The following is a 22,463-nucleotide window of genomic DNA, read 5'->3' as shown; positions in this document are numbered from 1 at the left end:
ACTCATTACGTGTTACCAGCGTCACGTGACTTCCGCTGTCGTAACAATATTCTAATTTTAGACGCTCCTAACGAGTATGAAACATCAGTAATACTGTTTCAGTATATAGCAACTGGGGAAATTACTGTGAAAGTTATATTCTCTATATCTGCAGATAACCCACATTTTATTATGTTAAAATTTTTGTTGGTGTGGTTAACTGCCGGGGAATTAAAGTGGGTAAAATCGAGAGAAATGATAAATATTGGGAAGAACAAACTAAAGGTCATGAGTTAACAGGAGAAAAACTTATTACAGTCGATAATCAGTAACTTTGGTTTTGATGTATAGCTATTTACTCACTACTAACAACAGTATTTACTTTAATTACAAGAAAAGGACTATACACTAAAACCAAATAAGCTGCTTACATTCCACCACCATATAAGGCTCATATTATTCATTTACTTCGTTCTTCCAAACAACACTGATGAGTTGTAAATTCGGAGAAACTAGTCTGCTCCAGCGGAAATATCGAATCAAAGGAAAAATTAGGCCTCTACTTATCTTTGATTCACTAAAATTCACGTTTCGGAAATAAAAAGATATTCACACACGTAAATTATCTACTGAATATATAAACTAAAACTGGGAATGACGTCTCTCTCTTTGTTAGCTTTTTTCATATAAATAAAATAGGCTGTTAAACATCATAGGTCCTTTCTATGAAACCTGCCACTTAGAGCATTGTGATTACAGTTTTCTGGCAGATTGGGGATATAGGGTAACCGGTCTAAAAGACTTAGTCCTAATAGTTAGAATATATATATATTGTGTTACAACGGAAACGATTTAATTTTTCTTTAATCATCTAGTGTTATTCTTTATTACGACTGTAAGTTGTGATACACTAATTTTTTCAATCATGCTGAAACTTATCATTGGTATTACGTTAGCTTGATCCTGAGAAGCTGTATTTGTATTGTATTAATCACTAGTTACGAAAGTTGTAACGTGAAACGTACACAGTAAATGTCTCATATTCTTCAATTGCAAATACGCTCAAATCGCCAATATTCTCCGTTTCTTTTATTATTTCCGATTGCCTTTCCAAAAGTAATCCACGCTATGTATGATGTATGTTCACAGATACACGACTATTTATAACTGAACACTTTTCAATGTTTCACATTATCCGAGGAGGAATATTCGTTAAAAACTTGTTCTTGGTCCCTCAACACTACGTGTTATTCACGCAAACATTAATACAAACAGCTTAGGAGAGAAATATACAGAAACTAAGTGTACTGTCTTCCTGAACACCTAAATACTAAGCATAAGTTTACTGCCTGTTTACATATACAGTAGATACGTGTTAAGTGTCCAGTGTATTAACATATACAGTTACTAAGTATAACTGTATTGCCTGCCTACATATACAGAAATAAAATATAAATGTACTGTGTTTCTACATATATAGAAACATAGCATGTGTACTGTCTAACTAAATAATATGAGATCTTTTTCTATGTCACATCTAAAATGTGTGAAAATATACCTCATTAGCTGAACACCTATTTTCTGTATTTTATGGCCAATATTTGGGTCATATATGTTACAAGTGATGAACACTCTGTCCTAGCTTAAAGATTCTCTTTTATATAAAAATAAACAGCCCACAGTTCCAAGAGAAGAGAGTATATAAAATGCTTCTGATTTAATGCCAGGCACATACTTACTTGCTTTAATTAGTGTGATATATATATATATATATATATATTATTAAATAAAGAATTAGTTTAGAGCTTGCTAAATATGGATAACATCATGTGCTACTCCAGTTCTAGGTGTTACTACACATAGCATTAGTTGGTCAAGGATGCTACCTGCTCTTCAATGGGATAGTTGTATCATACTCAACAACATTTAAAGTGCAAGGTTGCTTTATGATTGTCACATAAAGCGGAGGTTCATAGAGATTTTAGTGATTCAATTTTACAATTGGCTAGCTACAGAAAGTGTGTGGATTGTAGAGTAGTTCTGACACTGTTAGACAGGTTTTGTTTCTATCTCCCACTTCAACAATACTTTCAGCTGAGATTTAATTTAAAATGTATTTTCTTTCAAACATGGTTGCTTTGTGTTTTCCATCTTTTTCTTCAGTACTAATAAATTTAACCTGTTTAACATTAATAGCACTAATCTCCTAACACCTTAGATCATTGGTCACTGTTTGAAGCCTCTCTCATTGTTTTTGTTCATCTTCACATTGAGTCTTGTGTCTTTCATAAACTACTGATAAATCACTACACTCGTTTGTCCACATATCAGAACAGCATGGCTCTTTGTTGCAATGATTGAGTAAGCATGTGAAACCAATTTTTCAATCAAAATCACAACGTTATATCTGCACAGGGTGAATTATTTACGAGTGCTTCTTGGTTTTACTGGTATGTGGCCTTCTTGACAGCCATCGCATGGTAGATCCTAAATAACCCTTGGCACAGGATAGACACAAACTTGTGCACCACTAAACATTGTTAATTCTTTAGAATCACATCTTTAGATTTAAGTAATTCCTTTATGCTAAAAAAATGTTTCATGAAACATCCAATTTGAGCCCGTGGATATATCCTGCTTGAACTATTGGATATATAGTTGAACTGTGGACGTATGCTGTTTGAACCTATGGATGTAATTTGCTAGAATGTGTGAATATACTTAACTTTTTGTTTACATGCGTACAAAGTTATCTTGTGTAAGGAAAGAACATTAGTATTCTATCTGAGAGAGATTACAGCTTTTTTCAAATATTTATGAACAAGGTTTTCAACAATTTAAATGAAACATTTCAAATATTTCTAAATCTTTACAATTTGTTCAAGCAGTAAAGCATAACTATTCATAATTCTGGAGGCCAACTTATGTAGATCTTCAACCAAATTACAAGTCATAGGTTCAAAACTATCAAAATTTGTATGTAATTCAAAAACTGTTGGTTTATGACAAACATTCACTTTTTTCGTTATGTATTAAAGTGTCTAAGAGTGATAATGTTGAGTTATAGTCTTTTTCAGTGGTGAAGTTATGGATACTTATTATTCAAATAGAAAAATTTATCTAAATATTTTTGTGATGAAAAAACAACAAATGTATCATCCATTTAAGTTATATAATGAAATGGTTTAAAAGTCACAGAACAGTCTGCTAGCCCCTATCTCTCATAACTCAAAATGAATTAGCCATATCTGGTACAAATTTAGAACATCTACTGACACCGTTTATCATAAATGCTTCTGTTAAATATAAACTGATGCTCTTTAACAAAAAAATATATTAATTTAGAAAACAATGTTTAAAGCTATTAATTACTTTCAAGGAAGAAAAAGTAAACCAGCAAATAAATCAACAGTTTCTGACAAAAGATAGCAAAAGAGTCAACATCAAAACTAGCTGTAAAACTATCATAATAAAATTCTAAGTTTTGAACTGATGAGAAAACTCTCTTGAACCATATATTCAGTACTAGTAATGTTCTTGAAGAAATCTAACAAAAACCCAGTTGGTTATAAGTGCCAATATATGAAACAAGTCTCATACAACTCAGTTCATAGACTAGACATGTGATACAAAATTCCTGCATGGGATTCAACTGGCTGAACTTCTTTGAACACACTTTTTGATATAATGTGATCTCTCTTCAACTGTATGTACAAGATATCTCTTACTTAGTTTCCCTTGTAATGGTTAGAACTTTGCCTAATTTAAAAAATTTGCTTTTATCACTTGCATCATTTACTTTAAGAATGGAATCATTCCTATTTAAAAAAAACTATACTAACTGATTTTAACAAAATCTTAATTTTTTATTACTATGAGCTTGTATTATTGAACAGAGAGGTTTCACATTTTATTTCAAACATTATAAGCATGAAAAGCTGAAACAGCTAAACTGTTAACTTAAGTTCTCATACTTCCTGATGTTTATATATAATGACATCTTGACTGTGCTAAAAGATAATTTTTTCATACATTAGAAAAGCTCAATCTTTGTTCCCAAAAACATTTCTTATGAAATAAACATTCCTTAATAAGAGGTTCAGTTGAATAAATAGGATGACAACAACTTTAGATGTATATGTAGAAAATGTTTAATAAAAATATTTTGAAACACAAGACAACAAAAGTTTCGAAATGTAAGTTTAAACCCAATAACCAAAATCTTCCATGTTTCGTAGAAGGACTACGAGGTCCATATTATGGTGAGTACACATCTAGATAATTGCTTGACTTAATAACGAGTTTTAGGTTACTGTGTTGTGTGCTATGAAAGAGATTGGGAGTGAAACTTTTAACTGCCAGGAATGAAATGTACCCTAGCACCCCAACACGGTCCAAGCCTGATAGCAACACTTGTTAAGTGGTTTTTTTCACTATCTATGCCACATGACTTAAAGCTACATATCTAGATATTTTGCTGTTTGACAGTATTTCTATAAAACATATTTTGAAGCAAATGTAACAATTGCTCTACGAGTGATTTCTCTATTCTGAACATTATTGTATGTGTTTCTGTTGCCTTACCAAACATAGATTTTGAACACTTAAGTTTTCACCTAATATAAAGAGCTAGCATTTTTACTTTAGGTACTCGAAAACAGTGGAGCTTAGATGCAAATAATAATGGATGATGTGCTTGTTGTCTGAGCTTCTTGTCAAAATGTCTTTATTTCTGTTGTACACTAAACTTGTATGCAATATTATACTGTACACAAGATATGCAAAATTGTAACTTTATGTAGATGTTATTTAATAAACAAAATATTCTAAAAAACAACATTACCAAGAAAAATAATACATACAAGCCGAGGTATTTTTCAGCTAGAAATAGTAGGTTAAAAAGTGCCCTCATTTTTAATTTAACATGATTTTACATTTTAACAGATATTTGATCAAGTGTGCCGACATGAGTAGTATACTTCTTAATCAATTCTGATTACACTGTGACTTGCTACAGGTATTAATGCTTGGGTAAATCTGATAATACTGTAACATGATATTTAACAACTGCTAACAATCTACGTTCACAACAGACTTGTTATCAAACCTTGCCAAACAGAGTAGCTTGTATAGAAGTTTTGTACAAGACCTATTTACATAACAGTGGAGTACATGACATGCTTCTTTCTACCTTGGTCAGTCTCTCTTTTTCTACTACTAACAAGATCCAAATGCTTTGTTCCTTCTTGATGGTGCAATTTTTTGCAATACTTCAGAAACATGTATTAAAAAAAAATCACAGAGCTCAGAACATTTCTAGCACGAGAAAGTTTCTAACAATTAGGTTTAATTTATGAGTTCTTCTGTTTCAAATATTCCTGTTGCAACTCTGTTAAGTTCTCTTCTAATGTTCGAACTTCGTCATAACGATGAGCTTCTCGTGCTTGTTTGATAAAATTTCTAATAATATTCATTTGCTGAACCATAGGATCATCATCCATGGACATAGAATATTCCACACTGTCTGGTGTCCAGCCAGTGTCCACAGAAATCATATCCTGGTTTACTGTATGTGGAAATGACTGTCTGTTTCCATTTCTCTTGTAAGGGTCCTCTGTGGGACTGAACTGCCTTGACTCAAGAGCTGCCTGTTTCTCCTGCTGTATACGCTGATGTACCTCTTTTCGATGTTCTTCCTGTAATTTGTGAAATTCTTCTTCTGATGGCAGTGATGGTAAGCCTAAGATGTTATCTCTTAGGAAATTACTTGCTGCATATCGCACACAGCCCTGCAACTGAAGACTTTTTGGTGATGGGGATGGCTCATCTCTGGTACCAAGCACTGAAATTTTTCGACTAAAAATGTAAAAAAAATATAATAAATATACTACTATTGTTCTTTCTCACACTACAATAAAAATCTAAGGTAAATTAACACAGTTATACATTTTACTAATACATATATCACAAATAATAAAAGTTGTAAAAATTTCAATGAAACTTCAAAAACGTAATACACAACAACTGATCACGTGCTTAAAATACATGATCAAAGATCTACACCAAACAAACACTTAGCACAACTTTATGTTGATTTGTTAAAATGAATCACATTCTAATTTAATACAGAATATAATGATGCAACAAATTCTCACAATATTAGGTGTGGTGTTTTTATTACAAAACAATATAGTGGAACATCTCCTTACATGATTAAGGTGGTATGTATAATTATATGGTACACTTGCAATGCAGGAGGTAAATCCTAGCATAATTCTATGTTCAAATCTCTTTTCACTATTACAGGGGGTATTTGCTTCACATTTAAGCTGTCTTCCTAGAACATATAGAATATATAGAAACTAACATAAATTTATTGTAAATAAAATTTTTCACATGTATTTAAAGTTTTAGTGTCTATTTGTACAAGGACTACAGCTCTATCACTTTTCACTGACACTCTTAAAATTTCATCTATATATAACCTGAATGTACATTTAATATCTATGGGGTTTTGAGTTCATTTTAATTCACCATATGGTAACCTAAATTAATTTTGGTATGTGAATAATTCTATGACATTTCATCAACATTTGCTTTTTTTTTTAAACTTCACTCCTGTATGTGAACTCAAAATTTTATGAAACACATCCAATAAAATTCAGTGAAGTACTACTGCTGTAGGCTGAGTACAATTCTAGGAATAAAAGGAACTTGGCATTCATTTATGCCAACCATATTTTGCTGAACAGTTGTTCAACTAATGTGCATACATGAATTCCATAATTTTGTTTTTTCTCACAATAGAATTCAGATTACATTTTACATTGAATAGGAATAAAACAATTGCTTATTAGTAAATGTTTAGTATAAAATTTGGTTGGTAATAATTACGGAGAACTAAGTGCCATAGAAAGCTACAGTACATATTGGCCAACAAAACAATATAATGAAAAGTGTTTTAACACAGATACACATAAGCAAATTAGGTTGCTGAATAATGCCATGAAGAAATTCAGGGCAACGGGACATGTGCTTAACTGAAAAATACATTCCAAGCCTAAATCGTTAGACAAAAAAGAAAGAAAACCAGCAATTAATTTTACCAGCAGAAAGCAGAAGCCCTTAAATCAACAGGTTGGCAAGAATTTTATGGAGTCTAGAGTGTACTATCAAGATACAGAAGAATATCTCAAACCACATTCTGGGGGAGGTTAGAGTTAAGGTGATAATGAAATAAAAACACTAAACTTGAGCAATACACAGCAGGGTTGTATGGAAGGAAACAAATACAATGTCACAGATACAGATAAGGATGCACCAAACTCTTAAGAAAATATATGAGTTGACATTATGTCTCAATGCTGATGCAATGTCTTATTGGTACATGAGAAAAACCAACTGTAACCCAGGAATGGTAGTTATGGTTTTGGTTCATTTTTAGAACAACATTAACAACCAATCAAAACACAAGAAACAAATGCTGTAGTTAGGGTTTGGTTCCAACTAGAACAATGCCAACATCCTATTAATTAAGTATAAGAAGCTATGGTTAGGCACACAGGGAGACAACCCAACAGTGAAACAGCAGACAGCACCAAGCACAAAGAAGATAGCCCTTCCACTCATCAGTGACTCCTCTGAGAAGATAAAAGCCTTAGCATCTGTAAAGAACCTTCACCACTCAAACTTCATGTAAATTTAAATGCCTTCTCTACTGTGTTTAGTAATGTAACTAGTACACAGTATATCAGGACAGAGGTCCTTGTAAAGGTTAAGCTACTTAATGATTTACAAAGTATTACGAAAATGTTAATAAGTAGAGTAGAGGAATTGTTCATGAGATATACAAATGTTAAAGAGAGCAGTGTGAATGTAAATTGTTGGAATTTGTTCAATTAAATAAATGTTATATGTTACTTGGTATCCAAGGAGTTTCTTTGTCCTTTATGTAAATTTCCTCGAGTTGGTGGCTTGTACGCCTTACCCACAACTACGTATATCAAAATATCCTGTTAATAAATAAATTAATTAATTTGTAAGAAATGTAAGTGGAACCCAACGACAAAAGGGAGTCCATTACAAATAGGAGCAATCGATAGGATTTTGGGGTAACCAAAAGCAAGTAAAAATAAGAAAAAGATGGTGAAATAATTAATAAAATAAATTAGTTTAAGTTAGCATAAGTAGAAATAAGTAGTATTAAAAGAAGTAAATATGGCTACTGCTGCTGAAGAAATTAAAACAGAATAGGGTGTGTGATCTAGAACTGATAGATGGACAGGTGCAGGTTGTGAAGCTGCTGTAGAACAACCCTTGTCAGCAGGGCCACACAGATCTACATATTTAATGAGGGATATAATGCTTTTGCATGAACATTTTTGGAAGACATTGAGAGTTTTATTGATGCAATTAGTGAGGCTGCTAGGATATCAGGATGGACAGATGCCCAGAAGGCCTGTATACTTAGACTAAGAACAGTAGGTGAGACAAAATACTATATCTGAGCATATGACAAGCTCAGAGACACTGAAGACTTTCAGTATTTAGTACACAGGTTGAAACAAGAATACCAAAAGCGAGAAACACCAAATACAATGCTAACAGATTCACAGTTTAACCTAGCAAAGGGGAGAATCAGTTAAGGTATTCAAACACAAATTACAGGAGCTAGGTAACAGACTTCACAGTGCATATAGACACCCCAATGAATTAATGATATAAGACACTTTAAAGTCAGACTATGAATGAGGTGTGATTGGTAATGTAACAAGGAGAAATGTAAATGAAGTAAACATGTCCAACACAACTTTGCTAGACTTAATTGAGGTAGCTAGTGGAGAAGAGCTACACTAGAAGCAGGTATACAGATCCCAGCATTCTGCTGTAAACTCTGTAACTAACAGAAATGACCGAGCAAAGTGACAGATTAGGAAACAAAATAAGCCAGAGTGCAGAAAATTTTTCAATTGCAAAAAGCTCGGACATATGGCAAAAAAATTGCTTTAAGAAGAAGAATGAGCAAAGAGAATGTTTTAATTGTGGATTAAAAGGCCACATGGCTAGAGACTGCAGATGCCCATCAAAAGCAGAAAATTAGAAAGCCCCAAAGGCTGGAACTTTTAAGAAAGAGTTAATGAAAAATACTAGAAAACCAGTATTTTCTAGTGGAGCAAACAAAACGTAATTCCAGCTGGAATTATGGAGCAAAATTAGAAGTAGTTACAGTGGTATGGAATAAAAGGTTGAACATTAATGGTGTTAACTCAATGGTTTTGGTTAGGTCCATTTGGGCATAACTTGTATGGAGAAAGATACACAGTTCAACAATACTTACAATAACTCTGAGCTTTCTTAACATATCTTTATAAAAATTTATAAGATTTTGTTAAAGATTACAGGTATTTTGTACACATAGAATGAGATTGTTTTAATTAAGTATTTTAATTAACTATTTGTTATTTTTGTACTGTAGTTATTTGCACTCAGATAATGAGTATTACCATCAATGTATTGTGCAATGAAATGTTTAAAATTGAAAAAATGTACATACCTTTTAACTTTTTCTTCAAATTATCTTGAAAATCTTCTTATATTCTTAATTTTAAGTTTTTACTTTCTCACAAAAAGTTAATTTTTGATGTTTTATTTTCCTTTCCTGTCATTTAGCATTATTACTTATCACAACACATGTCAACAGGCATTCTCAGGATGCCCACAACAATGACACTTTAGCCATCATCAGAACATTGGGACATTTGTCTACTACACTAAGCCTGATAAACCATAGCAGTTTAGCTTCTATTTTTAAAAATGATTAAACTGTTCTAATGTGCATTTCAAAACATAACTACCACATAATTAACTAAAACATAAAACTAAAACCTAAATAAAATTTAATTGTCTGTCTAACTAACATATTTATAGGTGAGAAATAATGCTAAAGTGCTAGCGAGGTCACAAGCAGTAACAATGACAAGTCTGACAAGTTCTGTATAGGATTCTTCAGGCCAATTTTTAAATAACTGTTAGGAAATAGTATTTCAAAATGTGGTCTTTCTATTGGATTCAAACATCTAGCTCAACCAAGTATAATTAGCTGAGAAATTGCAACTGTAAGTGTAGAGAGTGGGCAAGGCATCTATTAAGAAATTTTTCTCTTTCCTACTAAAGTCCCATAAAGGGCCAGAAAGAAGAATGTGTAAACAGAGCGATGAACCTAGTTTCTGTCTATACATACAAGTATAGTGTACAGAAAGAACTATTTAAGTTACAGAGATGAAAAGTTAAAGTTCTGTGAAGTTGTGCATCAAACTGAAGTTAAGAAGTTTTCTTTAATATTTCTTTTGGAATAAAGGAATTAAAACTTAGATAATATAAAACTTTGAACTATAATGTAAATTTTAATACTAATACATCAATAGTAAGATTGCTTAATTAAATTTTGAATGTAACAAAGTAAAATTTTGTGACGTATAGTACAGGGGTGCCCGTAATTATAGGGTTAATGAAGTTACTCCAGTAGTTACTGTAAAATTAGAAGGTGTAGAATTTCATTTGCTTGTTGACACAGGTGCTAAATGCAGACTTAGTGAAGAAAAACATTGTTGGATAATGCATGGAAGGAAGTTTCTAAAAGTATCTTAACTTCCATAGCAGAACATCCTGTTAAAATGCTAGGCAAATATAATATTCAGATAGAAGTAGGGAACATAGAACTTGAACACTCTTTCTACATCTGTAAACAGGTAGAGTTGGAAACAGATGGTATTTTAGGGTAGGATTTCTCGTGAGATTATGACACTGAAATACCCATTGGCAGAGGTAACCTGCAGATAGAAACAAAAACCTTAAATTTTCAAGGGATTATACCCTCAGACTTACGTGCAAATTGTACCTTCCTACTAACTCAACCTAGTAGTCAGATGCTAACACTAGCATTAAGCAAAGTAGTGAGAAAAAACACCGATACTCCTTAGGGTAGAGATACATGACAAAGTTGGCATGGTAATAAGATTGAGTGTTCACAAAGAAACAATACTACAAAAAGTACTCAGCCTAGCAACAATACTTGTAGTAGTTGTTACAGTAATTGTGACAGTGAAGAAGGAACGGAAAAAGAAGTAAGCAATAGTGAAGTAAGGCAGAATAACGTGGGGAAAGAGAATTTTAGACAGGTAAATATCTCGACAAACCCCTCAGATAATTGTACATCTAAGTCAGGCAACAGATCATCCCAACAAGAGAGTTTGATATAAAGAATACCTGTAATTAGTTGTAGTAACTGAAGTACCTGGAAGAAGTCAAATTATTATTGAAGCTAAGGTAAAATGAAGAAGTTTTAATCGATCCAATAGAGATAGGGGAAGCAGGAGTTTATATTACTGATTGTATCCATAAAGTGTCTGAGAGAGACACAGTGCTTATAAAAGTTTTAAATGTAAATGAGAGTAAAGTGTTACTGCTTAAGCATATAGTAGCAGGTAAGGCTAGCAGCAGAGAGAAAATAACTGCAGCAGGAGAGCATAATGTTGTATATAAGTGTCAGAAATTTGACAATTTATTATATTGTATTTTTTTGCCAATTGTCAAAATAAAAAAGTTTTTAGTTATATTTCTTAATGGTATAAATATATAGTATTTTATTTTTAGGCTTTTAATTCTTCTACAGTAGGTGTCTGTGACTTGTTAAAAATAAATTCATTGATAAATAAACAGTATGCACTTCACTTGTTTTCAAAATAATATATACATTCAGAACAAGTTAACATATGTACAACAAATTCTTCAACCCTATAGATATTATAGGCAAATCATAAACACACTATATATGTAATTCTCTCCTTCTTGTCCAATATCCACTTACTGACTTAGGCCCAATCAAATACTTTAGAATTTCAGTTGACAAGTCAAATTATCTTCTCTATTTCTATCCCACTAGTATTCTCTGTGATTCACTTACAATTGTGGCACAAGTTACTGTAATCATTTGGTCTAATTTCTTCTGAATATCCTCTGTTCCTTTTGTCAAAGTGCACCCAGGCTGATTTAATTACCTTAGAACCACACTTTGATGGAATAAAATTATTTTTCTTAGCTCCTTTTCTACTGTTAGTTTCACTCTAACATATTAAATGTTAAGCCTATTACTTCTATGGTAGTTAACTTCATGCCAACTTTATTCTCTTTTGCTCTTATCTGTCTTCTTCTGCCTGTCTGCTGCTTCCTGCTCATCTCACCTATTTATATCTTTATCACTTAATTGTCTGTCCACCTTCTATATTCTTGATGTCAATATATCGCACATGATGTTCAATATTCTCAACATAAATGAATTATTAACAACTTCTTAAAATCATCTGCTTTTAAGTCTTACTATAACAAAAACTAAACAATAATAAAATATTTACTCACAAAAATAAATTAATCACTAATATCTAAACCAAACAGTCTTTTATATCATGACAATAAGAAAAAATGTGAAAGGCAGAGTAAAATAGATTGGGATTCTATTGTAGGAGATATAGAGAAGAAACATAAACAAGAATTATGAACTTACATCTCTTTAACAAGGAGAAATAGAGAATAGTAGTAATCCTTATGCATTGCCAGTTGTGTTAGTTCCAAAAAAAGATAAAAGTTTAAGGTTAAGCATGGACTTCAGAAAGATCAATAGAATCACCTTTAAAAACATTTACTCATTACGTAATATACAAGAAATGCTAGACAGGTTAGGTCAAACGAGGTACTTTTCATCTATGGACTTACAAAGTGGATATTGGCAAGTAGAGATGGAAGAAGAAGATAAAACTGCATTTATATTACCATCAATGAATACCAGTTTAATAGAATGCCATTTGGGTTATGTATTGCCCCTTCAACCTTTGAGAAATTGATGGATGTAGTACAGATGTTTCAGGTTTTGCCATAATGCAGTATTATCACAGTTAGACAAAAAAGGCAGGAACACCCTATAGCTTATCAGAGTAAACAGCTAGCTAAAGCAGAAATGAATTACTCAGTAACAGAGCAAGAATGTTTAACAGTAGTGCATGGTACTTACACATTTCATTGTCATCTGAATGGTAGAAAAGTTACCATTATCACAGATTATGCACCCTTAAAGTGGCTTATGACTGAAATATCCATCATCGAGGTTAGCAAGATGGTCATAGCTGATGCAGGATTATGATTTTGAGGTTATATATCGACCTGGTAGGAAACATTCTAATGTGGATGCATTAAATAGGTTTAGAGTATGAAATACAGTGATAATGAGAAATAGGTGATTAACCAAACAAAGGAAATAAAAACTGATAATGAAGATGATTATGAGGTAGTATGGGACTGAGATCATGTTATTCATGAACAAAAGAAAGATGCTATAGTGAGTGCACTAAGGAGCAGATTATTAAAAGCAGAAGGTACCAAACATATGTTAATCTCTGAGGTGTTATACAGAAAAAAAATTAATATATTTTTTAAAAACACCAGTTTTTTTAGTGCTACATTTAAAAAATACTTCAATAAAGATAAAATCAAACCCTCACATACAGTCTAGTGAAAGTCATGTTCTTGTTGTGAGGAGAGTACTTTTATTTATAATTATGTTCTGTTATAAAGAAATAGTTGTTGCAGATACCATAGTTATCTTATTATAATGAAGCTTGCGATGTCCAAAATTCAGATCTCAGAAACTACCACATGGATCATCATCAATCATAACTGGATAATATTTGTTTTTATAATTAGGCAGTATTTTTATAGCTGAGCAATAAATAAAACAATTTAAATTTCCACAAAAATTCTATGTTTCAGATTTTACCAATAAAAATTACAAAAAATGAGTAAGTTTCAAATATAAAAAAATCAAAAAACAAACTTAAAAAAAATTATTTGTTTTTCTTTAGTGAAAATCTTATGAGTGTTGCAACAGAAAAGCAAGGCACTTTCGTTGATATCTGTGTCTACAAAGAAATACTTCGAGAAAATCTACTCTGTGATGTAATGCTGTGATGATAGCTCATTTTTAAACTAAAATTTGAATAAAATTCTTTTTCTCATGGATGGTGAACATTATTGAATGTCAAGTATGAGTACATTGTTGTAGAACTGTCAGATAATTCCAGAAAAGGCCACTGGCTGAATAGCCTTCTGCAGGAACTAGAAGTTATACCAGCTGGGAAGGCAGGTATTTCTGCTAGTTTTTCTAATTGTCTGAATCTTGAATACCAAATGTATGAATTTTTTTATGGATTTTTGCTTGTGGTGCCATTCAATACATAGTGCCACCTTTCATAAGCCTCAATCACCACTTCTAGCATTAAGATCTTGTTGTATTTCAGCACAACAAATAGCACCATTATATTTATTATTTTGGTCATATAGATAGATAGATGTATATACACAGCCATGCCATTGCTCCATTATAGTAAAATCACCAACCTCGCATGCAGAAAATAAATATATATTAGTTATTGTTGATCATTTAACTAGATGCCTGGAATCAACATGTCTACAAGATCTAAAGGGCAAGACTATTGCAAAGGCATTTGTAAATCACATTGTAGCAAAGCATAGCATCCCACGATATTTGCTAACAGATAGAGGTACAAACTTCATTTCAAGATTATTGAAGAAAATCTGTGAACTGTTAGGAGTAAAGAAAACAGAGACCAATGCTTATCATTTCACTGCTAATGGACTAGTAAAAAGGTTTAATAGAACTCTACCAGACATAATATCCCAGTATTATGGAAGGATCAGAAGATATGGGATTATTAGCATATAGAAGAACAGAGAACAAATCTATAAGAGAAAGTCCCTTTTTCTTTTTTCACAGTGGAGATGTAATGTTACCCATGTAGAAGATATTTGCAACTAGAAGAACACACACTGCATTAGATGAAGACTCTAAAGCAGAAATGATGCAGAGGATGTAAATCACCTTTGAATTAGCAAGAGAACACCTAACTAAAGCTGTCAAGAACAGGGAAAAGCAGACAAATAAAAAAGACACAGATCAGTGAAATCAAATTAGGAAATAAGGTACTAGTATATACACCTAATGTTAAAAAGGGAAATATAAAAAGTTAGCAAAACTTTGGAAAGGACCATTTAGGGTTACAAAACAAACCATCCCCGTAAATTTCGAAATACGAGAAATTTATGGTAAAAGCATACACTTAGTACATGTTAACTACCTAAAGAAAGTAAAGGAATCCAAGCCGTATGAGTGTGAACAATTAACAGAGAAAACAGAAATAGTGACTCCAGAAAAGATAACGAAAAAGGAGATTAAGGATTCTGGCAAGATAAAATTGAGAGGTAATGAAGTTGAGCAAATAGATGAGGGAAACATAGACCCTTTATTAGAAGATGATGATGAAGTACTTTTAAATACTTAAATAGTAATGTTAGATGACACCCACACAAGTGAGACAAGTACTGATATACAAGCTAGTGAACCAAGTATGAGTAGTAGTGGAAATATAGCAAAAGATAGCATAGCTGAATCAAACACAGTAGATGTATGTGGTACACCAGTAATGTCTCAGGCTAGCACGAATACATCACAATCTGCATCAGACACTATAATGGATGGTTACAATCTAAAATCACACAGTTCGATTGGGGATCAGCCATGGATTCAACCTCCACCCACAAGAACACATTTTGACCATACACCTCGAACAGATATCCATATAGTAAATGATGGCCCAAGCAGTAAAATAATGAATGAAGTATTTAAAACTTTTAACAATACGCTAGACTATTTGAAAGAATGCAATTAGGATAATTGACCCTAGAGTAACCAGATATAATACATAATAGTAGAAGAAAAAATAATAATAATAACCATATATTGTGCATATTAGTAGTAAGTATGTTTTCAGATGTACTAGAATCCTTTGGATGATGACAACAACCATAGTAGCAGAAAAAAATATAAATAAAGTTCAGTAGAAAATAAAGCAAGTATTGTATTTGTTGAAAAGGGAAATTTTATTTAGTTGGGGGATAAATGGATAATTGTCAAGGAATACATCCAATTATTAATCAGATTATGAGAAGAACTACTCACATTCAAGAAAACACTTAATTGAGAAACTGGTGTAAATTTTAAACATAAGGATAGGAAAGAAATGATTATGTTTACTAATACAGGAGTAACTATTAGGAAGGTACTTGGAATAATGCAAACAGGATTAGCAGTAAATTATAAAAAGTGGACTAGGAAATACCACAATGTAATAGGCAAATTATTAAATGACTTAAACGACATTAAGGACAGTGTTTCCATTTTGAATCAGAATCAACAAAAACATAGATTAATTAACACAAGTAGAAGTATCTTAAAATTCTTGTTCGGAACTGCAACTACCAATGATTTACACAAATCAAACAAAAGGATAGATCATCAGAGACAGGTATCAAAAGAAACAATACATCTGAGGGGAACAGGTAACCATAATGAAGTCATTAAATCAGACTATAGAAATGCATGACCAGGAAATTTTAAAAATATCTCGTGCACTAGTGAATATCACTAACATGTTAATACATGCTAGACTTGAACAAAATGAAATTCATAGAGCAGGAACTGGAATTCTAGTTTTTAATGCAAGAATTCAGAACAATCTACAACAGTTAGTGCAAGAATTTAATTTAGCAGCAAATAGAAAGCTAAGTTCATATTTCTTAACCCCTAGTATGTTAGAGAACGTATCTGACAAAATTGAGGGAAGACTTCCCCACATTTACTGTTTGTAATCCCCATACGTGGCACTCAGATTTATATGCACTACACATGGGCAGATGTAAAGACTGTTGCATTAGAGAACACTCTTTGAATGTGCATAGAAATACCCTTGACGGCTACCGACAAAATGTTTAAATTGTATAGAATAATTCCCTTACCCTTGGCTCTAAACAATCCTTTAGCTGTAACAGTAGAAAGTGAAAAACCTTACACAGCAGTGTTCAATGATCAACATACTTATTTACAAATGACAGGAGGATATATTAAAATGTGTAGAAGAACCAAGTATGTGATCCAAATTCAGGGATATATTCTGTATCCATATTAACATGTAGTTTTGTAATTTTCATAGGCATGAAAGATAAAATACCCAAACTATGTGAAAACAGTGTTATCATTCCAAGGCCTTTCTGCTTTTATAAAACACAAACACTGGGAACTTGGTTATTTGGTGTTTGATTACCGAACCCAAGTGATTAATTTAAAAGAGAGTCATTATTTAAAATTAGCCAGAAACTGTTCCACCCACAGACAAGGAATAAGTTGGTCATCTGGTTTCAGCAGTAAGACAGAAGGTCACAAAACTTAACAGAAAGATCCCAGATTTGCAAAAAGTTATAACACACGAAGAACTACAACTTTTTAAAGAAACAGAAACCAATTAAGAGATCTCGAAGCTAAAGACTGTACTGGAAGAAATGAAGCACTTACCCCTTAAAAGGTCAGGACTAACTATTAAAGAATTTCAACAACACCTAGAATGCTTGAGGGTTAAAACAGCAAAGAGTAAGATAGATAAGTGGAAGTAACTAAATACTGTGTTAATAACACTATGCTTAGTAGTGATCTTGATAAGCATACTGTTGTATACAGCACAGGTTTGATTGACATTGCTCAAACAGTTAAAACTTAATGGATTACAAAAGTTTGGAAAGGTAAAATGGTTGAATTAAATGATTTAGAGCAACAACATTTTGTGAATGTAAATGGGAATTGATGAGGTTAGTAAATTATAATATAATTAGAATATGTCAAAATGATTAGAGTTAGATTAATTAATGAAAAAAAGTGGGACAACGGTGGTGAAGAGAAACAACAGACGAATAACACTAACTGTGGATAGTGATGACTTATGGAGTTTGGGGCTGTCTAGTTTATTGGTATCTGAATATCAACCCAGTGATCTACCATGTGCAACCCCACAAACACTCTTGTACCTGGAAGATATGTACACTTTACGAGTGGCCACATACACCACCCATGAACTATTTGTGTCCAGGAGAACTTTAAAGACTGGAAGTGTTAAAACTGTGTCTATTCATGTAATACGTAGAGGTTCAATAACTAAATACATATTCTGTATAACCAATCCATGGGTATATACATGTTTAATATGAAATGTGTGTTGCTTTTAGAATATAATGTATGTTTTGGTGTGACTATATGCTGTAGTTAAAAGTGTGTATATATGTAACCAAAACAAAATGATGTATGAAGATAATAATGTGGAATATCATTAGTTGAGATATGATTATGCCTTAATACTAATGATTGGTAGGTAATCGTATAGTTAATAGAATGTATAACATGGAATCTTTGAGTATGAATATGTGTTATGAAAGGTTGTATTGAAATAATATCTGAACAATTATGCTAAACCTACAATAGTTATGTTAATGTATTGTAAACCTTAAAGGTTAGTTATAATAACTGGAATTGTCCACAAATAATCCATAATAAATGGAAGTAAAATAACAATGGATAGTGTAAACCTTTCTAGACAATGATTCAAGAAATGGAAATATGAAAATTTTTCATTAAGAAAAAATATTTTAGGATGGAAGAATAAAACAATTGCTCATTAGAAAATATTTAGTATAAAATTCGGTTTGTAATAATTACAGAGAATACAATGGAATAGAAAATTACAGGACATGTTATTCAACCAAACAAAGTAATGAAAAGTGTTTTGACACTGATACATGTAAGCAAGCTGGGTTCATGATTAAGGTTACGAAGAAACTCAATGCAATGGGACACATGCTTAATTGGAAAATACATTCCAAGCCTAGATTGTTAGATAAAAAAAAGAGAAAGAGAAAACCAGCAATTTGTTTTACCAGCAAAAAGCAGAAGCTATTAAATCGACAGTTTGGTGAAATTTTATGGAGTCTAGGGTGTAATATCAAGATATAGATGATACAAGTAAGCAAATTGGGTCACTGAATAAGGTCATGAAGAAACTCAGGGAAATGGGACACGTGCTTAATTGAAAAAATATTCCAAGCCTAGATTTTTAGATAACAAAATACAAAGAGAAACCAGCAATTTGTTTTACCAGCAAGAAGTAGAAGCTATTAAACCAACAGGTTGATGAGAATTGTATGGAGTCTAGGGTGTACTATTAAGATACAAATGAATATCTCAAACCACATTCAGGAGGAGTTCAGAGTTAAGGTGATAATGAAATAAAAACATTAAACTTAAGCCCTACACAGCAGGGGTGTATGGTAGGAAACACATACAAGGCAGAGGCTGAGCAGCCTGGATTCCAGGCACGTCAGAGATACAGATAAGGATGTGCCAAACTCTTAAGAAAATTGAGAAGGAAAATACACGAGTTAACAGTATGTCTGATTGCTAATTCGGCACCTTATTGGTACATGAGAAATAACCAACTGGAACCCAGGAACAGTAAGTATGGTTTTGGTTCATTTCTAGAACAAAACTAACAACTAATCAAAAGCCAAAAACACATGTTGTAGTTATGGCTTTGTTCCACCTAAAATGATGCCAACATTCTACTTTGTCTATTAAAATAAATGCTATATAGTATATCAGGATAGAGGGTCTAGTAAAAGTTAAGCTACTTACTTTCCTGACTATCACAGAGATATTAATAAGTACAGTAGAGGAATTGTTCATGAGATATACAAATGTTAGCGAGAGTAGTGTGAATGTAGCTTGTCGGAATTTATTCAATTAAGTCAATGTTTTATGTTACCTGGTCTCCCAGTTGTTTTTTGTTCTTTATGTACATTTCCTTGAGTTGGTGGATTGTGAGCCTTACCCATGACTGCATATAACAAAATATTCTGGTAATAAATAAATTCATTTATAATAAGTGCAAGTCAAACCCAACGACAAGAGAGAGCTCATTACAGGAAGAAGATGTGTAAATTATATTGCCCCACATTCCGACTGACTACATTTCAACATTGAAAACTATCCACTTGACAAGTAGACTATCTGTTAAGTCTACATACAATCATACTGTATTTTAGCAGGAATATCTATCTTAAAAACACTTAGTGTTAAGCAAACATAAGAGAGATTTAATGAAACCTTCCAAAAATGCAGATCAGTTTAGGAACAGAGTTATAGAGATGAGATTTACAGTTACACAACACCTCTTATAAGCACACAAAATTAACTGAATTCTCTCAGTGATTACAGTGAGAGGACGATTTTTAAACATAAATATCTTATTTTCCCTTCAAAGGAAGAATTGCATAGATAGTTTAATTAATTGCTTCTATTTACCACCCAAATCACCAACTTGTTTCTATACCATTCACTACCAGTGTTACAGTATTCTGGTTCAAACAAAACGGTAATAATAAAAACAAACCTGGTTACACCTATTAACTCTCAATTTATCTTTTACATACTGTTCCCTAATAATTGAGGGGTATTTACTGTCAGATTAATAATGGTAGTAGTCAACCAAGTGCTCTATACTTCCCAATTAATGGTGGTCAGGATAGAGCTATATGCAGATGTATGTAGAGGCATTTTTACTGTCAGGTTAAAGTGCTATATACAAAGGTATGTAGAGTTGTGGAGGATGGTCAGTTGTTTATCAACTGTCCACTTTTACAGTATTTACCATTTTCAGACACTTCCAGAATTTCAACATTAAAAATATATATTTGTCGAGGCCATGATTTCAAAACAGACAAATGTAAAGGTTTTCAAGCATCCATGCAAATACTTTTGAACTTAACTTAGTATGCCACAATGTAACAAGCCATTTTTTTTTCTTAGTTGTCTTACTGATTGTGAATTAGCTGTTTTTTTGTTTAATTGTGAAGCCAGACAATGGGCCATCTATTCTGTAATCTCTTCAGGGATAGAATCCCATATCTTAGCATTACAGGAATACAACTCAGCCACTATGCAACATGAAGGAGTTTAAAATATAATTTTCATTTTATTCTCTCATTAGGTTGTGACTGAATATACTGATGGAAGAGACTGAATATAATATTTGCCTAACTTTCTCTAAATTTGTGGTGAATATTAAAATATGCAGAAGAATTAGAAAATATATTTTAATATTTACAAATTAGATGCCTTGAAGGTTATAAAAATTTAAGCTGCAAAAGTAAGTTTAGAAACTGGAAATTTTATAAAAATTGAACTTATTTGCCAAAAAATCTAAAAACAAAACACATATGTATATCATCGAAGTTTTGAGCATAACTCCAGGTAAGATTCCTATAATGATCATATATAGACAGCTAGTTTAAGAGGAAAACCAAGCTATGATAAGATTCTTACAATACTGGTAAATGTATACAGCTGGATAAAGGGGAAAACAGAGACTTGGTAAATCTCCTACAATGCTGGTAAATATAAATATAAATAATAAGAGAAAAGCCAAACTGGGCGTGTAGGGATTTGCATTTAAGTATCTTGTTTTTAAAGGATAAATACATTTTCCTGCAAAATTATACTTAATTCAAAGAGACATTTAATTTGCAATGGTTAGATTCAGAAATATTGCCCTGAGGGGCTATGTTCTACTCTGTCAACAAATTCTATATATGTTTGATAGTGTATTCATCTATTAATTGACAACAATATCTTTTTATGATGTCAAAATGGACAAATTCTTGCTTAGTACATTTCCTTTCCTGACACAATGTGAAATGTAAGATTTAGAAGTAAAATTTTTACCTGATGATATCAATATTTTCTGCTAGTTTAGTCAGTTTCATCCGGAGTTCTTGAGCATCTTTGAGGCTGTAACTAGTTTCTCCATAACTGAAACCAAAAAAATATTTCTCTCAGATACAACAATGCTGTAAGAACTAAATATGAATCTTTATTCACAGCTTGACAGTTTATTTCAACAGAAAGAACTATAAGAATTTGGCAACTTGATTCTATCAAAGATTTCACAGATGGACAGGCTGAAGTTATCAGACAATAAAACCCCAAGTTTAGTGAAAATAAAACTTCATGATTGTCCAGTATAATAACACATTTGTTAGTTATTTTACTTAAACATACAATATTAGAAAGTACACACTATCATCACCAAACATGACAAATGAAGTAACAGTAACAAGTGGGGTTCCCAGTTTAGCCACTAACTAAAAGTATCAGTATCTTTTGATCTAGAAGGGAGTACAATCCCAAAGGCAAGTTTCTTTGTAGATGAACACAATGAATAGTTAAATGAAGAATTGTTTAAAGGCAAATTACTTTTTAGAATATTTTACTACATAAAAAGAACTGTTCTAACAACATCAAAGCTGAAGCGATGTTCTAACAACATGATATCTGAAGTGATGTTCTTAAAATAACCACACATACAAATCTATACATAAAGGTTATGGCTATAAACTAAAATAGAATGATTAAAGAAATACGAGGCCTGTGAGAAAAGTATCCGACCTTATTTTTTTTTGTGATAACCTGATGGATTTGAATC

The 22,463-nt window shown here is 32.1% G+C and overlaps 1 protein-coding gene across 1 annotated transcript in view; it reads right to left on the bottom strand.

Annotated features, from left to right (window-relative positions):
- Positions 1-4,688: 4,688 nt before the first annotated feature.
- Positions 4,689-22,463, bottom strand: part of LOC106458798 (rabenosyn-5-like) — a 60,652-nt gene continuing 42,877 nt past the window's right edge. Inside the window, exons 8-9 of the mRNA XM_013918346.2 lie at positions 21,704-21,790; positions 4,689-5,835 (exon numbers count right to left, since the gene is read on the bottom strand). Of these exons, the coding sequence (XP_013773800.1) occupies positions 5,331-5,835; positions 21,704-21,790 (592 nt within the window). The 3' untranslated portion in view covers positions 4,689-5,330. The remainder of the gene's footprint in view (positions 5,836-21,703; positions 21,791-22,463) is intronic.

The sequence above is a fragment of the Limulus polyphemus genome, unplaced genomic scaffold (genome assembly GCF_000517525.1).
Source record: "Limulus polyphemus unplaced genomic scaffold, Limulus_polyphemus-2.1.2 Scaffold517, whole genome shotgun sequence".
NCBI classification, from domain to species: domain Eukaryota; kingdom Metazoa; phylum Arthropoda; class Merostomata; order Xiphosura; family Limulidae; genus Limulus; species Limulus polyphemus.
This window is presented reverse-complemented; position numbering and strand designations above follow the sequence as displayed.